This window comes from Salvelinus alpinus, chromosome 11, assembly GCF_045679555.1.
Source record: "Salvelinus alpinus chromosome 11, SLU_Salpinus.1, whole genome shotgun sequence".
NCBI lineage: Eukaryota > Metazoa > Chordata > Actinopteri > Salmoniformes > Salmonidae > Salvelinus > Salvelinus alpinus.
In genome coordinates this window covers 32006835-32022895 of record NC_092096.1, presented here as the reverse complement: position 1 = coordinate 32022895, position 16061 = coordinate 32006835, and the positions used below count along the sequence as shown (strand labels likewise).

General features: G+C 44.1%; 2 protein-coding genes across 2 annotated transcripts in view; both read right to left on the bottom strand.

The window, feature by feature from the left end:
- Nucleotides 1–7152, bottom strand: part of LOC139533958 (nuclear receptor-interacting protein 2-like) — a 29014-nt gene extending 21862 nt beyond the window's left edge. Inside the window, exon 1 of the mRNA XM_071332507.1 lies at nucleotides 6208–7152. Within this exon, the coding sequence (XP_071188608.1) occupies nucleotides 6208–6363 (156 nt within the window). The 5' untranslated portion in view covers nucleotides 6364–7152. The remainder of the gene's footprint in view (nucleotides 1–6207) is intronic.
- Nucleotides 7153–10109: 2957 nt separating this feature from the next.
- Nucleotides 10110–13716, bottom strand: LOC139533957 (kelch-like protein 42). The gene is made up of 3 exons (XM_071332506.1): nucleotides 12474–13716; nucleotides 12105–12298; nucleotides 10110–11919 (listed from the first exon to the last, which is right to left on the bottom strand). The coding sequence occupies exons 1-3, from the start codon at nucleotides 13235–13237 to the stop codon at nucleotides 11468–11470; spliced, it is 1410 nt and encodes a 469-aa protein (XP_071188607.1). The 5' UTR covers nucleotides 13238–13716; the 3' UTR covers nucleotides 10110–11467.
- Between the last annotated feature and the right edge of the window lie 2345 nt (nucleotides 13717–16061).

The following is a 16061-nucleotide window of genomic DNA, read 5'->3' as shown; positions in this document are numbered from 1 at the left end:
CCATGGTATCCCAATAGGGTGTCATTTCAGACGCAGACACAGACACAGACACAGTCTGTGGTACTGCTGATTTATCTGACTTCGTCCCAGTGTGTTACTTTTTACATTCATGGAGTTTTTGTTTGGTCCTTGGGTGGAGATTTAAAAAATGAAGAAATAAACAAATTTCTCTTTGACACTTTGACAAGCATTAATTAGTCCACAGGGGAGGGAGGGAGGGAGAGGGAGAGGGAGAGGGAGAGGGAGAGAGAGAAACAGGAGAGGCAAAGAGTTGCCTGGTTGCCTGCCTCTCCTCCCAAGGAGAAAACCCTCCTTTAAATCCCATTATTAAAAAAAACTCCATTACCCATACTCCCCCTCCTCAGTGCTCCTCTCTGACTGGCAAAAAGCAGAGCAGATTGAAGCTGACAGCTGTGTACCCAATGTAATTCCCCCTGCTCCATGTGAGTGAGGAGGCAGCTGGCTGATGTAGGTTCCGATTGCCCTGCAGCTACAGCGAGGTAAGACTGTTTGGATGCAGATCCTCTGTCCACAACAAGCGGCCTGTGTGCAGGGGTCGTGAACTGCCATACAGTATGTGGCCTGGCCTTTTTATAAAGTTCAAATGCAATTCACTGTTCTAGCGCTGCACTTTGGCGGATGTGCTTAGTCTTTTGTCTGGTTTCAGGGACAGGGATGAAAGCGGCTGTAAAATAACCCGTTTGGAGACAAAGATTATAATAATGTGTGATGTTGCGTCTGGCCTCTAGCCGTGACATCCTCAGAGGCACGGTGGAGGGCTAAAGCAAACAGTAGGATTTCAGAGCTTTTGCAACAACAACAAAAGAATATATCGACCAAATGCCGCAAGTAAACGTTGATTATTTATTCAGTTTCAGCTGTCACAGTGGACACGTTCATCACTTTTGTGCCAACCGTCAAATGGCAAAAGCATGAGTACATGTAAAACTATCTCGTTTTGCCAAATAGCTCATACAAGGCTTTTATTTGATTTGTCACACTAAATATGGAGTTATACCTATTGAATCCCCCCTGGGAGAAGGTAGCAGTCATACGTCAGACATTATGCTATACACCACCTTTATGGTTGTAAATGCATGCTGATGGGTGGTAGTCTTTATTGGTTAAGTGGGTAACATGGAATTGGCATCCCTGCTATGAATTAGGCTAATCTTTGTCTGCATCCATCAGCATTCATGCAGATTAGATTATATTGGCTGATATCATGGTTAGTCGTCATTCATTTCAGCCAGCAGAGATGATGACTGGATGAGTCTTAAATAGTGATTTGTGATGGTTAGTTAAAGATGTACAAAAGATGTGAAGGTTGCTGTCCCTTAATGTCCCTCGCCTAGTTGGTCTTTAGAAATCAATTCTCTCTTCAATTAGCTGTAATTAAAGCGAGTATAACTTCCCATAGTCTTTCTGGTACTGAAAGTATGGAGCAGAGATTGAAATTAAAACTTTATTGGCATGACATATAATATTTCTATGACTGTTGTTAACACTGTATGACACTATTGATGAATGCCAACTGTTGTCTCCCGTAGGCTAGATGGCCATTGTTTAGTTTTTTTGAAATATTTGAATTTACTAGATACAGAAGCAAACTGACCCAGTTAGACAAACAGTCCAGTCAATCCACTAGACATGGCACAATAGGTAAAGACTGCTGATGCTGCTGCTGAGTGTCCTGCAGTGACCTCCCTCGGAACACGTCCACAGTGTTCCAGTTTAAACCGGTCACTATGATGCTCACTCTCTCTATGATGCTCACTCTCTCTTTCTCTCTCTCTCCCTCCCTTTTGTCATGGCATGTTCTCTTTTCTTCTCTCACTCTCTCTGAGAGATTAGAGCCTAATTGCCGTGTGGGCTAATTATCTGACTGCAACAGGCTCCTCTCTCTGTCATGGCTGAAGTCACATGACTCTGCTAATGCCTGCTTTCCCATTCGGATCAAGGTCCCCAGCCGCTGGCTTTCTGTCATACAAACCATCAGGGTGTAGCCAGCGACACATCTGCTCTCTCTCTCATCTCTCTCTCATTTCTACTCTCGATCTCTCCCTCTGCCATCCCGTCGGTCTCTGTGCCGGTCTGTTTCACCCGGGTATTTTTAGCCGGCTGTCTGTCTGCGGAGCGCGGACCAGCTCTGGGTGAACCAACTCTGCCTCCCATCAACGCTTCTGACAACTGGGAGCGAGAGTGGATGAAAGAGAGCGGGGAGGGTGAGAGAGTGCAGAGAAGAGAGAGAGAAACAGATAGAGAGAGCGTGGAGAGAGGGTGGAGCGATAGAGAGAAGGGTCCTCACCTCCACTCTCGTCAGCCAGGCTAATTGGCTCAGTGCTGGGTTCTAATGGTAATCACTAGAACCTTCCTGAGATGTCTCCTGAATCAATTCACCATGGCCCTCCACAGTCAGAGTTAGGGCACTTTTCTCAAACTTCTTAGTGAAATGTCAAGGGATCCCATCGAGTGAGTGAAGGTGCCATGTCGCCGTCTGGGAGAGAACTCGGTCTAATGTTGTCGTCCTTGGATGTTATAAACAATTTAATGAGATAATTACCACCAATTTAAACCCAGCCCAGGCACTTCCACTTGATGTGGAGCAGGAAATGCCCTGCTGGGTTTGTTGTCCTGGTGGTGTAATGCACTCCTCTGAGCTTCATACTGCAGTGAGGTGATGAGAAGGGAAGGTGCTCTACATTCTGCTCCACACTGGAGCATGCGGACGCTGCAGCCCGGCTCTGACCTGACAGAGACACCTGGAGCCTCCCAATTAGACAAGCCTCACTGGGTCTGTCAGGAAAGAGGATACTGCTTCTACACCTGCATTGCTTGCTGTTTGAGGTTTTAGGCTGGGTTTCTGTACAGCACTTTGAGATATCAGCTGATGTAAGAAGGGCTATATAAATTGATTTGATTTGATACACAGATACACTCACACACATTTTATTCACACACACAAAGTTAAAAAGAGTGGGAGGCAGAGCAGATGGAGGGATATAACTGAGAAGTGGCGAGAGGGATGCTACTTCCTCTCTTCCTCACCCTCACTGTTTTTCTAGAACTCATGGCTTTCTGATATAAATAACACTTGTGCTAAAAGGGGCCACAGTCTACCACTTCCCCTCTTGTCCCCACCCTCCTCCACTCTGCTTTTCCCTTCCCTCGCTCTTGCGATTGAATGGTGGGTTGTCTTTGCCCTTTTCATGATCACTGCTCCCTGGCTCTGATCTAGGGGGAGGGAGGGCAAACACATTCATTCTTATATAACTGGCCCTTTACTGTTAAATGATGTACTGGCTCAGTTGAAGTGGAGTGGCAAACCCGGCTACATCTAAAGAAGCCCTGCGCGGTTCAATGTGTGTTTTTACACCAGAAATAGTTATATTTTAATGACTTGAAATGATAACGAGGACAAATGGCTCCATCATTCCTTAATAGGGGAAGGAACCCATGAGACTGATAATAAAGCATTCTTGAGATATGAACACAATTTCAGAATGACAGACAGACACACACACATATGTGGGCGGCAGGTAGCCTAGTGGTTAGAGCGTCGGATCAGTAACCGAAAGGTTGCTAGATCGAATCCCCGAGCTGACAAGGTAGTGGCAGTTAAGCCACTGTTCCTAGGCCGTCATTCTAAATAAGAATTTGTTCTTAACGGACTTGCGAAGTTAAATAAAGGTTAAATAAATAAAAAATATACACACATAATGTCTTTCTATTCAGCTGTGAGGTGACATCACTACTCTGTTGGTGCCTACCAGCTGGCTTCTGTTTTATCTCAGAGTATCCCCACGCACCTTAGGGAAACTCCTGCTGCTTTTCTACGATTCACTTTAGCCATGTCTCCACTTGGAGCGTGATTGCTTTTGACAGTCAGTACGGAGAGCGAGGCACGGCGGGGGAGCTGTAACAATGGCTGCCTCTCTGGCATTCTGCCGTTCAGGCTCCAAGGCCATTACAATGCGAAGCAGCACTGTGAGATGACATGTAAATCATTGTGTAACCCCTGTGGCCTGTTTCCTCCATCAAATGGGGTTTCTAGCAAATGAGGCATGAATCAGAGTGAGTTCTTTTCTCTTTCCGATGAGCAGATAATTGGTATTAGCATAAGAGGGATTTATCCCAGTAGCGTCGTTGAGTTAAATGCTGCCGTTCAGCAGATGTGGTCTGCATTTTGGAGGTGATGCAGAAAAGATTCAGCTCTGACTGCATTATATCGTGACAAAGTGGCATAAAGTTATACATGTGGCTGTAAATATACACTGAAGAGCCTGAGTGTGTCAGTGGCATCATCCTCTCTTGTTGTCACCATTGTAATCAAATTTTCCCCTGAATATTGCTTGCTTGTATTCAGAATAATGGAGACACTCGTTTACAAGTCAGACACCAGGGGTGAATCCCAAATGGCACCTGATTTTCTACTTTATATAGTGCACTACTTTTGACCAGAGCCTTGTGTGTGTAGGGCATAGGGTTCCATTTAGGATACAGAAGATGGTTACCTCCAGGTTCTCTCACTGCATAGGGATTTCATATTTTCTCAGAGTGTGAATAGAATCCACAGCACCAGACAGGCTCCAACAAATATTTAATTTTGCTCTAAATAACAGCTCGTTATCCTCCCACAATGCTCGTGTGAGAGAATTCAACTCTGAGAGGAAAGGGAAATAGATTTAGATATAACATGAGAGGGTTGAGAGAGATGGAAGTTAGTCATGGAGATGCTGCTGCCTTCTGCGAAAGCTGGCTTTAAATACACAGTGTAATCACACAGACACGCACACACACACTGACACACACACACACACAGTGTAAACACACACACACACACACACAGCACACTTCTGATGCTCTCCGCTCCAGTCATTCTGGAGATTCTTGGAGTGCGTTCTGGGAATTTGGGAGGCAGCCATCTAATCAAGACTGTGTCAGTTGTTGACAGTGGGGCAATGAAGCCATTATCACAGGAAGCATTTGTGTCCATAGAGGAGGACTGATTGAGCAGGAAGTGGGAGGATGGTGGGGTACAGGCGGACACTTCATAACAGGTACTGTCGCTCTGTCTTACAGTGTGTTCTATCACTGTGTCATGCATTGATTATAAGACTGTGGCTGTGTGGGTAGCTGCGTGGGTGGCTGCGTGGGTGGCTGCGTGGGTAGCTGCGTGGGTGGCTGTGTGGGTGGCTGCGTGGGTGTACGCCTGCATCTTAATCTAACTTGCTCTGTTTGTTCTGTCCCTCTGGCCTCATAGCTAGTGTACTGATGGAAGCAGACGTGTGAGGACAACACTGTGTCTCTGAGGCTCCATGTTCTCTAACAGGGTTTGACAGGCAGTCTTCTCATCTACTGTACTGAGTCTTTCATCTTCTATGCGGTCACATGGCCTACCATCTTTTCTAGACATCTCGTCAGATAATGGAAATTGCAGTTGATGTTGCAGCGATAACAGGGAATGGTAGATCCATGATAAGAATCGCACCGGTTTGATAGAAAAGCAGTATGGTGTTGATATTCAACTCTTTTTGATGACGACATCAAGAGAACAGAGCAATATCATAGTCAATCAAAGGTCCACCTCATTAGTCATAGACTTACTACATTAACTTTACACCGCATTTTTAACCTAGTAAATCATTCTGTTAGATACAGCCAACCGTTTACCCCAGTGTTGTCAAAATACTGTGACAATATTCATGTCTTTCAACTTGTCTCCCAACGGTCCCCAAAGCACCAACAATGCCAAGCAGCTGGTGGCAAACAGAGTACAGCCTCTTCAACTAACTATCCAAATAAGCTCATTTCAACATCTTCTATCTGCCAAGTCTCATCCAAAATGCATTTAGCCACCTTTTAGCCACCATTAGCCACCATTTAGCCACCATTAGCCACCACCACTAAAAGTCAAAGTGACACAATACAAGAAATAGAGTGTGATCTAATGGGACTTTCAGACAGCCACTGACCAGGGTCTTATTAAAAAAAAAAAAGACAGTCCCTCCCTGTTACAATCTGAACGTGTTCAATAAGAGCAGGGCACACTGTAGTAAAACATTCTACAACAGAAAACAGAAAACAGGCATTTTCCCTTGCAAAACATTTTGCAACAGTGTGCCTTAATAGATACAACTCATGTAAGTGACAGTACCACCAATAACAGAATAAGAATAGTCCAATGGGACATTGACAGACACTCACCAGATCTTTGGAGGTGCCCAGTCTCTTGAGCCCATCCAGGGGCAGCAGGTCGGCTGAGTCTTTGTGTGTGAACTGGGTGGCCTGCTTCAGACGCCTTTGCTGGCCCAGGATGGCTTTATCCCGGATAGCCAGATCACCCTTCTTCGACTCACTCATGGTCAGTCAGTCAATCAGTTAGTCAGTGCAGTACAGCTAGCTAGAGTGTAGAGCAGAGCTGCTACTTTCAGCGTACCTCTGTCTGATGTAGCCTGGTTTGGAACAGCAGTAGCAGCAGAAGCAGCACAGAAGGGTATGAGTGTTTAAGGCAGAGCAGCACAGCCCAGTGCCCTGTACTGCAAAGTCTCTCCTTTTCACTTCCAAGAGCTATATCGCAGAGAGGAGATGATACTGTTGATTACTCCTGTTTTTAGTTGGTCTCTTCCAGAACAAATGTCTTCCCTCACCTTTACTGTGTCCGTCTTCTAACTGTTCCACCTTCAAACTGTGACCTCCCTCTCTGTGAGGGTGAGGTTGTTTTGAGGGGCTAGTCCTTGGCATCTATTTGTGTTCTGTGTTGCTGTCAGTGTCCAGAAATGGTTAGTGTGCTGATTGTTCTGTTATGTAGACATGTCTCTCTTCAGGCTGGGCTGTGTGTGTGTGTCCCCTCCTCTGTCAGTGCAGTCTGTCCTTGCAGCGCTGCAGGAGCAAACTGTGCCCCTCTCTTTCTCTGCGCTCTCTCTCTCTCTCTGTCTCTGTCTCTCTCTTTCTCTCTCTCTGCTCTCTCTCCTCTTTCTCCTCTCTCTCGCTCTCTCTCTGCTTTCTCTCTCTCTCTCTCTGCTCTCTCTGTGCTCTCTCTGTGCTCTCTCTCTCCTCTCTCTCTGCTCACTCGTTCTCCTCTCTTTCTTTCTGTCTCCTTTCTCTCTCTCCTCTCTCTCCTCTCTCTCTCTCTCTGTGACTGTCTCTTCCTCTCTCATTGTTGCTCTCTAGAGTACATACCCACCCCCTGTCCCTCCCCTCAAGCCCTCTTTCCATCACACACTCTGACACACACACATACACACACACACACACACATCTCGCCTAGTTTCAAAACACGACACCCACATGTTCTCGGTTAATGCCCCGTAGTGGGGGGAAACACAAAGAAGTAGAAAAGCAACCAGCTGCCTTCTTATTACCTCCCTACCCTCCACACACAGATCTGGAATACCTTTCTGCCATGGCTGACATACTGAACATGCTGATTCATGCTGCTATAGAACATCAGAGATGTAACATGTCATAATGCAGTCAACCAGTAGAGATTCTAACTCCTGTACAGTAGTAGTTCTATGTGATGGATAACACATTGAGGGATCCACTCTGTCAGCTATATGTGTATTTAGCTGAGTTCTAACCAGTTGTTATTTAGTTCCCCTGGGTTTTCAGTGGTTCCGGCACCTATGCTACGGTTGTGTCTGTGATTGGTGTCTGTGATTAGTGTGTGTGTGATTGGTGTGGTTGCTCCAGCATTGATCTCCACTCAATCAAGCTCCATTAATAAATGAACAGGCTCCAGCATGAGATTCACAAACCCCTTCAGTTCAGACCCCCCTCATTTATATATATATAACCTCATCTATATATAATTATCAAAAGGGAAGAAATCAATCCCTCAATGAGAATCGGTGTAATAGAACCTTGATGTGTCAGTAAAATGTTAATATATATTTTGCAAGTCATTGCTTTTGACCTTGGGCTAAGCAGGTTAAGTCATAAACAACATTTATCTGGTTCAGCAGGAATGCATGTAGCCTACTCAATACATGTAAATGTACTCAACATTTACATGTCAAACAGAGTATAATGTCCTTAAAATGTCCCCCTGCACAGAATATTGTTTTCACATATACAATTAACCTGTTTACCGGTTTTTATTTATGAGACTGTTGAACTTCCCAAGGTGATTTATTGGAAATGGACTGTATTGAAAATCTAAATACTCAGACAGGGATATACTGCCACCTTCTGGTGATATTTTTCTTTGACCCTGGTGGATTGTTACATGGGTTTTTGTCGAAGATGTGCACGCTCACACACTGCAATTTGCGGTTTTATTTTAGCCTTGGCGCCAGTCTGTTTTTGCTTTCTTGCCATCTCCTTATGGAATTGTCTAAAATGCCAAAAGCACAAACAAATCTGAGACCAGGCTAGTTTTGTTTATGTCGTTTAAGAGAAATGTAATCTAAATGGATGTGTTTGGTGGGGGTTGCAAAGTGCTTTTAGCATTGATTTGCAGCTGTGTAGAATAGTAAACATAGTTGCACAAATGTTGTAGATTAAAATCTCAAAGGAAGCAGACGAATTCCAGATGTTTTAATGGCCACTATTTTAGAAGTCTACTAATGTGCAGTGCCATTCCATTAGAATTCAGAATGATTTCCAAATGATTGTTTCCATAGAGACATTACAAACCAAGAGCGTAGATAAATATTATTTTAATGCAAATAAGCAAAGTGTGGATTCACTGCAAGACATGGAGGTGGTTCAGCCCTATGCAGAGAAATATCTTATGAGGCTGACATTCTATGCAGAAGACAATCCTGCTTTCAATTTAGGTAAATCTTTTTTTTAATGTAAATTGTGAAATAGCCACCAATTTATAATTTTTTGTCAGTTATTTCAAACAATTTCATAGTTCCATTCTTTGTTTCATGATTGGGCAGATTTCATGAAGGAAACATACTCCTACCCAACAAACACGACTGTGCGACTGACCAATACAGCAGAGAAGCCTCTGACACAGCAGAACCTGCAGTGTGTGGCCCTCAGCATCCCAGACCTCAACTACCATCTCACAGGCCATCCTTATGCCCCGGGTCTCCTCGACCTTCAGACAGACCCTCTACTCCTGGACTATAGCTCTCCAGCTAGACCAACCCTGGATCCCAGAAAGCAGACATGAGATAGAGTCTCTCTGGAACATTCCACTATTCCCCTGACCAAGATGTCTCTTCCTGAGGACCAGTTCCATGGCTCTCAAGGGGTAAGCGAGAACACCAGTATCACTGATTCCTCTGTGACAGACTTCCCAGGGAAGGAGTGGACCTCTGTGAACTACAGAGGCCTGGAGTTTATAAGGGCTTTCTCCCCAATCAGACAGACTGACGATGCAACTGATATAGTGGGAAGTTGGAATATCATCGATTACACTGCTTACGAGCAGTTTGTCTTCTCTGTCGATGTGGACATCCTCAAGGCAAAAGATCCTTCAGGAACAGAGGAAGCTAGTACCACCTCCAAAATGTTAGAAGAGAATAGTTTAGAAAGAGAGGAAGCTATTCCCGCCTCCATAAGGGAAGAGGGGAATAGTTTTGTAAGAGAGGTCTCTAGTTTTGACGACAAGGGGAATAGTTTAGAGAGAATGCTAGTTCCGCCTCCACATGGGAAGAGATTAATAATTTAGACAAGAGAGGACACTAGTTCCACCTACGAATGGGAAGAGCAGTATAGTTTAGGAAGAGAGGACGCTAGTCCCACCTACAAAATAAAAGACAGCAATAGTTTAGGAACAGGTCACTAGTTTTGCCTACAAATGTGAAGAGAGAAATCATTTAGGAATAGAGGACGCTTGTTTCGCCTACAAAGGGGAAGCGGGGAATAGTTTCAGGAGAAAGGCTGTTAGTTCCCCCTACAAAAGAAGAGAGAGGACAAAGTACCGGGATGTACAGAAGCAAGGACCAAACCAAAGACAGGGAAGAAAGATAACTAAATTATCCTTAAGGCCTTAATATGCCCAGACTATGAAAGTTTAGATGTGATTCAAAGTATTTTATGTAGCTTCACTTGCAGAGATGAAAAGACAAAGCCTTCTACATCCAAAAAGGCACAGTCACTGAATGCATGGTTTCAATGTTTTTACAATAAAACAGAACGACACCTACTCCCTGAATATTTTCTTTATTCTTTTAAGTCAAAGTCATCTGTCAGAACATAACCAGAGGTGACAAAACAATATACAGTACATTCATCAAACTCCAACACATCTTTAGAAGCCAAACAACGTAGTTGTATTATCAGCAGAAAGACTGCGTTCATACAAACCATCTCCACAGAAAAGGTTTGTAATCCCCTTTGATTAAAGATAGACTCAGCAAAGTTGCGTTGCCACAAGCAGCACCGGAGATATTGAGATGAGCGACAGTAACACACAGTATCTGTGCACAGGTTTGCGTCACGCTGTTCACAGCGTGGTAGCCAGGGCACCAAAATAGCTGAGAAGTCGAGCCTCACGCTTCTTTAGTTGTGGAAATTGACCCACTATGTTTTTTACTTTTCTGCATAATATCGCTGAGTCTACCTTTAAACCAAAACTACATTCTCATTGTCTTTCATCAATTTGTCCTTAACGTACCCTAATGAAAGCCCTTTCCTGATAATTCAACAGTGAAAAGGGAAAAAAGACAGTTTTGGTTGGTCACTTACAATTCAAGTCTTCATCTGTACAAAATCCCCCAGGTGAGGGAGAAGGCACGTTCCTTATCCATTTCATTGAACTGTACTGCTGCTGAGCTTAGCATTTGTTTTCTAAACAATGTTCATAAGTTAAATCAAGTCAATGTATTTCTCAATTTCGTCCGTTCATGATTCTACCATTTATCTTCTCACGCAAGAGTTAAAACATTTGTTTAGTTATTAATTGTGGTCCGGCATCAGCTTAGCATTTTATTTAAGTTCTTCAATTGCCCATTGCAAAACCGGCAGTGTAAAACCAAAGCCACTTCTTGGCTACAAACTTTCTTCAATATCCAATATGACGTATTAACTATATTACTAATTTGCATTAGCGTTTAAGGTTTGTAGTGAACACTAAAACGAAGATTTTTGCAAATCCTTCATTTTAAATTTGCAGTGTAAACAATAGGGAATGTTCTATATGATTCAAGTCTACTTCTAATCAAAGAATCAGAAAATGGATCTCGATAGTAGCCCAATGCTGCTATGCTAACTAAGACATTGACATTGACCCACAATGCATAACTGTTGCTTTGCCTGTGCTTGTAGCTACTTTAAGGTTTAAATCATGTATAGAGCTGTGTCTTTCTAGATTTTGCCCCACCAACGGGGATTTGGCCATACTGTTTCCTACTGCAGCCATCTACAGCTCTACCGTTACCACTTCTCTTCATGTGAGCTACGTAGCCGCAGCACGCACAAACAAGCCTCTTGTGGCATATGATGTAGTCTCTGGACTGTACGACCACTGGCATCAACTAAACATCCTACATTCCATCCGCAACGCTCATAGAACGTTGGGCAGATAGAGGGAGCAGAGTAGCATATTCTGGCCCAGCGCGGGGAAGCGTCTGAAGGCCTCCCAGGCGTCTGAGAAGATGTTGTACTTGAGGAAGACGCGGTGCTCCAGGCTGGTGGGCAGGCTGACGTCGCGCGACATAATATAGACGCCGTCGTTGTGCAGCGTGCATGTGAGGTTCAGGCCCGACTTGGAGGTGTTGTCCTTCAGGTGGAGCCACTCCCCCGTGATCACGTTGTAAGACTGCACTGTCAGCATGTCCTCCGTCTGGCTGGCCCGTCGCCCCGGACCCGGCTCCAGCTCGTGGGTGTACCCCCCCACCAGGTAGATGGTATCTTCCACCGAGAGCATCTGCTGCTTACGCACGTGGGCCGAGCAGGAGCGGAACACTGTCCAACTGTCAGAGGTGGGGCAGTAGCGGAGTACGCTGGTATTCCTGTCTAGTAGATACAGAGAGAAAAAAAACAGCATTATGTTAAAATAATTGAAAAAACAGTTGATATTTTGTCAAATGGACAAGCACTATTTGTGTAGCCTACAGTTCTTTATGTCTACTGTGTGTATACATTGGACATTTTAGAAAATGTCCTCACTTCTGCTGGGAATGAAAATCACCCCCACTAACCTCTGGCAGTATATCCTCCCATGACGTAGATCATGCCCTGGCACTCGCAGGCAGAGAACTCTGCCAGGGGGTCGGGTAGTGACGACACACAGGTCCACCAGTCCTGCTCAGGGCTGTAGCACTCCACAGTGCCCTGACACTGGCCTCCCACTGCATACAGCTTCCCTCGTACCGCCAGCAGCTTGAAGTTGGACCTTACCGGAGGAGAGACGGATATACAACAACATTACAGGACGGAGACATACTGTAGCCTATGTAGTTTGCTGGCTCAGCATCAAAACAGATTGAAGATCAAGACATCGGAACAGACTGGATATTGGAACTCAAGACTGGGACAGAGATCTATTCACATAGCTGACCTGTACTGACCTCTTCTGGTTCAGGGGGGCTACCTGGTTCCATTCATTTCTACAGGGGTTGTAGCAGTGTGCCGCTGAGATCTCCTGGCTGGTCATTCTGTACCCACCGACAATGAACAGGTAGTTGTCCAACACGGCTGAGCCGTAGCCTCTCACATTGACCATGTCAGAGGGCAGGTTGTTAGCGAGCGGCTTCCAACGCTGCTCTACTTCCCCATACCTCAGCATGGACCAGGGCTCATCCTGGTCTGGTAGGTCCAGAGCCAGACAGGTGAAAAGTCCGATTGCCACCAGAGTGGCTGTGCCTTTCATACGCATCTCTCTAACCTGGTTGCGCAGGGCAGCGGGTAAGTCGTTGAACTCTGGTCTCCGCAGCATCGGGTGGTAGTGACAGCTCATATATCTGAGACAAGCGTTGCGTAGATCATGAGTTCCATATACCTCAGATAGGCTGTAGAGTTCCACACAATTCTCTTGTCGAATTTCAGACGAAAGGAGTTTTAGGATAGAGGTGACTTGCAAAAAAGATGCAGTCTCAATCAGGTCTTCCAGGGTCTCGTTGACTACTTTCACTTTGGAGGTGTTGATAAACTCCAGGACCAACTCGAGCCCTGGCACACTCAGCCCCTGCAGTTGCACTGAATCCTCTCTGGACTCGCGCATCCCAGAGCTGTACAGTGCACGGAAGTAGTCGCTTTTTTCTATCAACTTGCCTTTGTTGACGTTGTACGTTTTGTCATCCATGACAATTACGATTATTTGTTCAGATGACATGTTTAGTGGTTGGGTTAGCTAGCTAATGTTGTCAAGTGATCTGTTTTGTTGACTGTCTTCTTCCGGCCTCGATCTGTTAATGACGGCCTGTCACAGTTTACATTTCTCAGGCGCAGGGGTGGTCTGCAACTCTACTCGCACCGCAGTCACCAGGCCTATATATGGTAATGTTCAGCCCATACGTCTGGATGATGCCTGGTTAATTTCAACTCAGTTATGAGTGTGCTAGCTAGCTAGCTAGCAAGAAGCTAAGAGTGACTTGGAATCTTGCTAGCCACTTTATCTTTCAAAAACAGCAGGTATTATCTCGACGTATATCCAAAGAAGATGTTTTGCTGGACCATGTGGTCATTTTTAAGATGTTTATATTGGGTAACACACTTTCCTTGCATTGTCGAGATAATCTGCAGAAAGCTGCAGTTGGTTTATGAGGAGAAATTTGCAGCATATTTCCTGTTTTGATCCTGTGGGTTGCGTCACTTGCTTGCTCAACCGGAAACCACCGTTTTCTTCTTCGTGTAAAGACGATGCCATGCAGATTGGTACAAGATGTGTTGCTGCCACCAGCTGGCTTGGGGTATACTCTACCTGCACTCGACAGGTGCAAGCCACCCGTAATACATGTTCCTATACTTTGCTTCACCAAATTTTCAGGGAACCAGGTACATTAAATCCCACAGTTTCCAACTATCAACAACATAAACTTGCAATGAAGTAAGATATCAGTGTATAGCCTCTGTGGCACCCAACACACAGCTCATCAAGCCTCCAATCTCAGGCTGAGCCTACCCAACAGGGACATGTTTATTGGTGGTTGATGTAGGATACAGTATTTTACTGTTAACTTAATGGCTATATGGACTGGAGGCAAGCATTACCCAGTGATGAAATATGTAACTGTTTTGCACTTCGCTGAGTAGGCCTTTTGGAGTACCAATGATATATATTTGAATCACAATTTAACAGTAGAGTAGTAGGAAGCTGAATCTGATACTTTTGTTTGGCATGACTATTTTGCCGCTCGATTTTTCTCTTTCTCAGGGGCATTTGTTAGTGGAACAGCAGGTTTTGGGGAGAGTTAAAACAGACAGACTTTCTGCATTCTTCACCCTTCTGCTCCGTGGAAAAAACACTCATCGAGGGAGTACAAGTCTAGATAATGGCTGATTGCGCTCTTCAAGAATGCGGATGGCCATGTATAGGGGCAGGCAGCTTGTGTGTGTGTGTGTGTGTGTGTGTGTGTGTGTGTGTGTGTGTGTGTGTGTGTGTGTGTGTGTGTGTGTGTGTGTGTGTGTGTGTGTGTGTGTGTGTGTGTGTGTGTGTGTGTGTGTGTGTGTGTGTGTGTGTGTGTGTGTGTGTGTGTGTGTTGGTAGGAGGGGGGATGGGTGATGACACGACACTATGGCAGACCCAACTACTTCAGACTGGGACTAACAACAGATATTCACACCTGCAACGGGTCTACCCTATATGGGACCTATGAGCTGGACTGTCAAGTGTCCATACGTTTTAGACACTGCCCCAGAACTGTGGCTTGCTGCACCTCTACAGACAACCATCTGGCACCTCCTTCCCATGCACCATACCATAGAAATTGTATTCCTATGGCATACATGTTTCCAGGGCAAAACTACCTAAATGTGTCCCGGTTAAGGTTGCAAAGAGAGGTTATATTACTGGTAACTTTCAAAGTTTACCAGTGAACTACCAGAATTTTGGTAACTTTCAAGGATTTTTTGTCATTTATTAAAGGACATCTAGTGACCCTTTTGGGTACTTCAGTTTATCACATATAAAATATATAAAATAATAAAATAAGAGGATTTTTACCATAAACTTAGTCAATACCATTGGCCTTTATATAAGGGTTTCAGCACAAAATATGCTTAATATATTTTATTTACACACTTTAATTTATTTTACTATGTCAATATATCTGTGTCATTAATGTTTTGCCACCAAACTGGTAGCAGTTGTGAAAAAAGTCAATAGTTGAAAGAGTTGCAGAGTTTACAAAAAAATATGCCTGGTATTTCCCCAGTCATTTTGTATTCTACTTCATTGATGTCTCATCTTGCATCTGGCACAACTTCTCTTGAGAATCAGGATAGGCCTACAACTGGTTTAGTGTGGTTGTTAGCTTACAAGTCAGCAGCTCAGTATCTTCCTGGTGCTTCATTTAAAGTGGTGCGCGGTGCCAGGGTGTGCTACTTGACCCAATGCTTGACCCATCTGTCTGCCCATTTAGCCTCCCCATTTTGACCAACATTCACCTCATTCCATGTTATTGGGCTGCTGTAAGATTTTTTTTTACGTTTGCCTAATCATTTATGGAAATAAACAGTAATATATTTTAACAGTGAACACTGTTGGTAATAAGTCTATACACAGATGGTGGACTTAATAACAAAACACATTGTTCTTGCTGTCAATTAGACCGAGGTAAAGTTGGTTTTATATTCACACATTCAGACATTCAACAGACATTCATCAGACATTCAACAGACATTCAACAGACATTCATCAGACATTCAACAGACATTCAACAGATATTCACCAAAATCCATTTAAAGCTGTATAAATCAATAACTAATTCACCGTTTGTCACAGAAACATAAAAATAAATATGGTGTATTCTATAAATGTCTAGCATACTTTTACAACCTTTGTTTTGAATAAAAATTCCAGTTTATGACAAAATCATCAAGCTAGGTATGATTTATTCTATAAATGTCTAGCATATTTTAACATCCTTTTGTTTTGAGTAAACATTCCAATTTTGACTTGATAGAAATACATAACATCTATGGACTTGCGGGGGCGG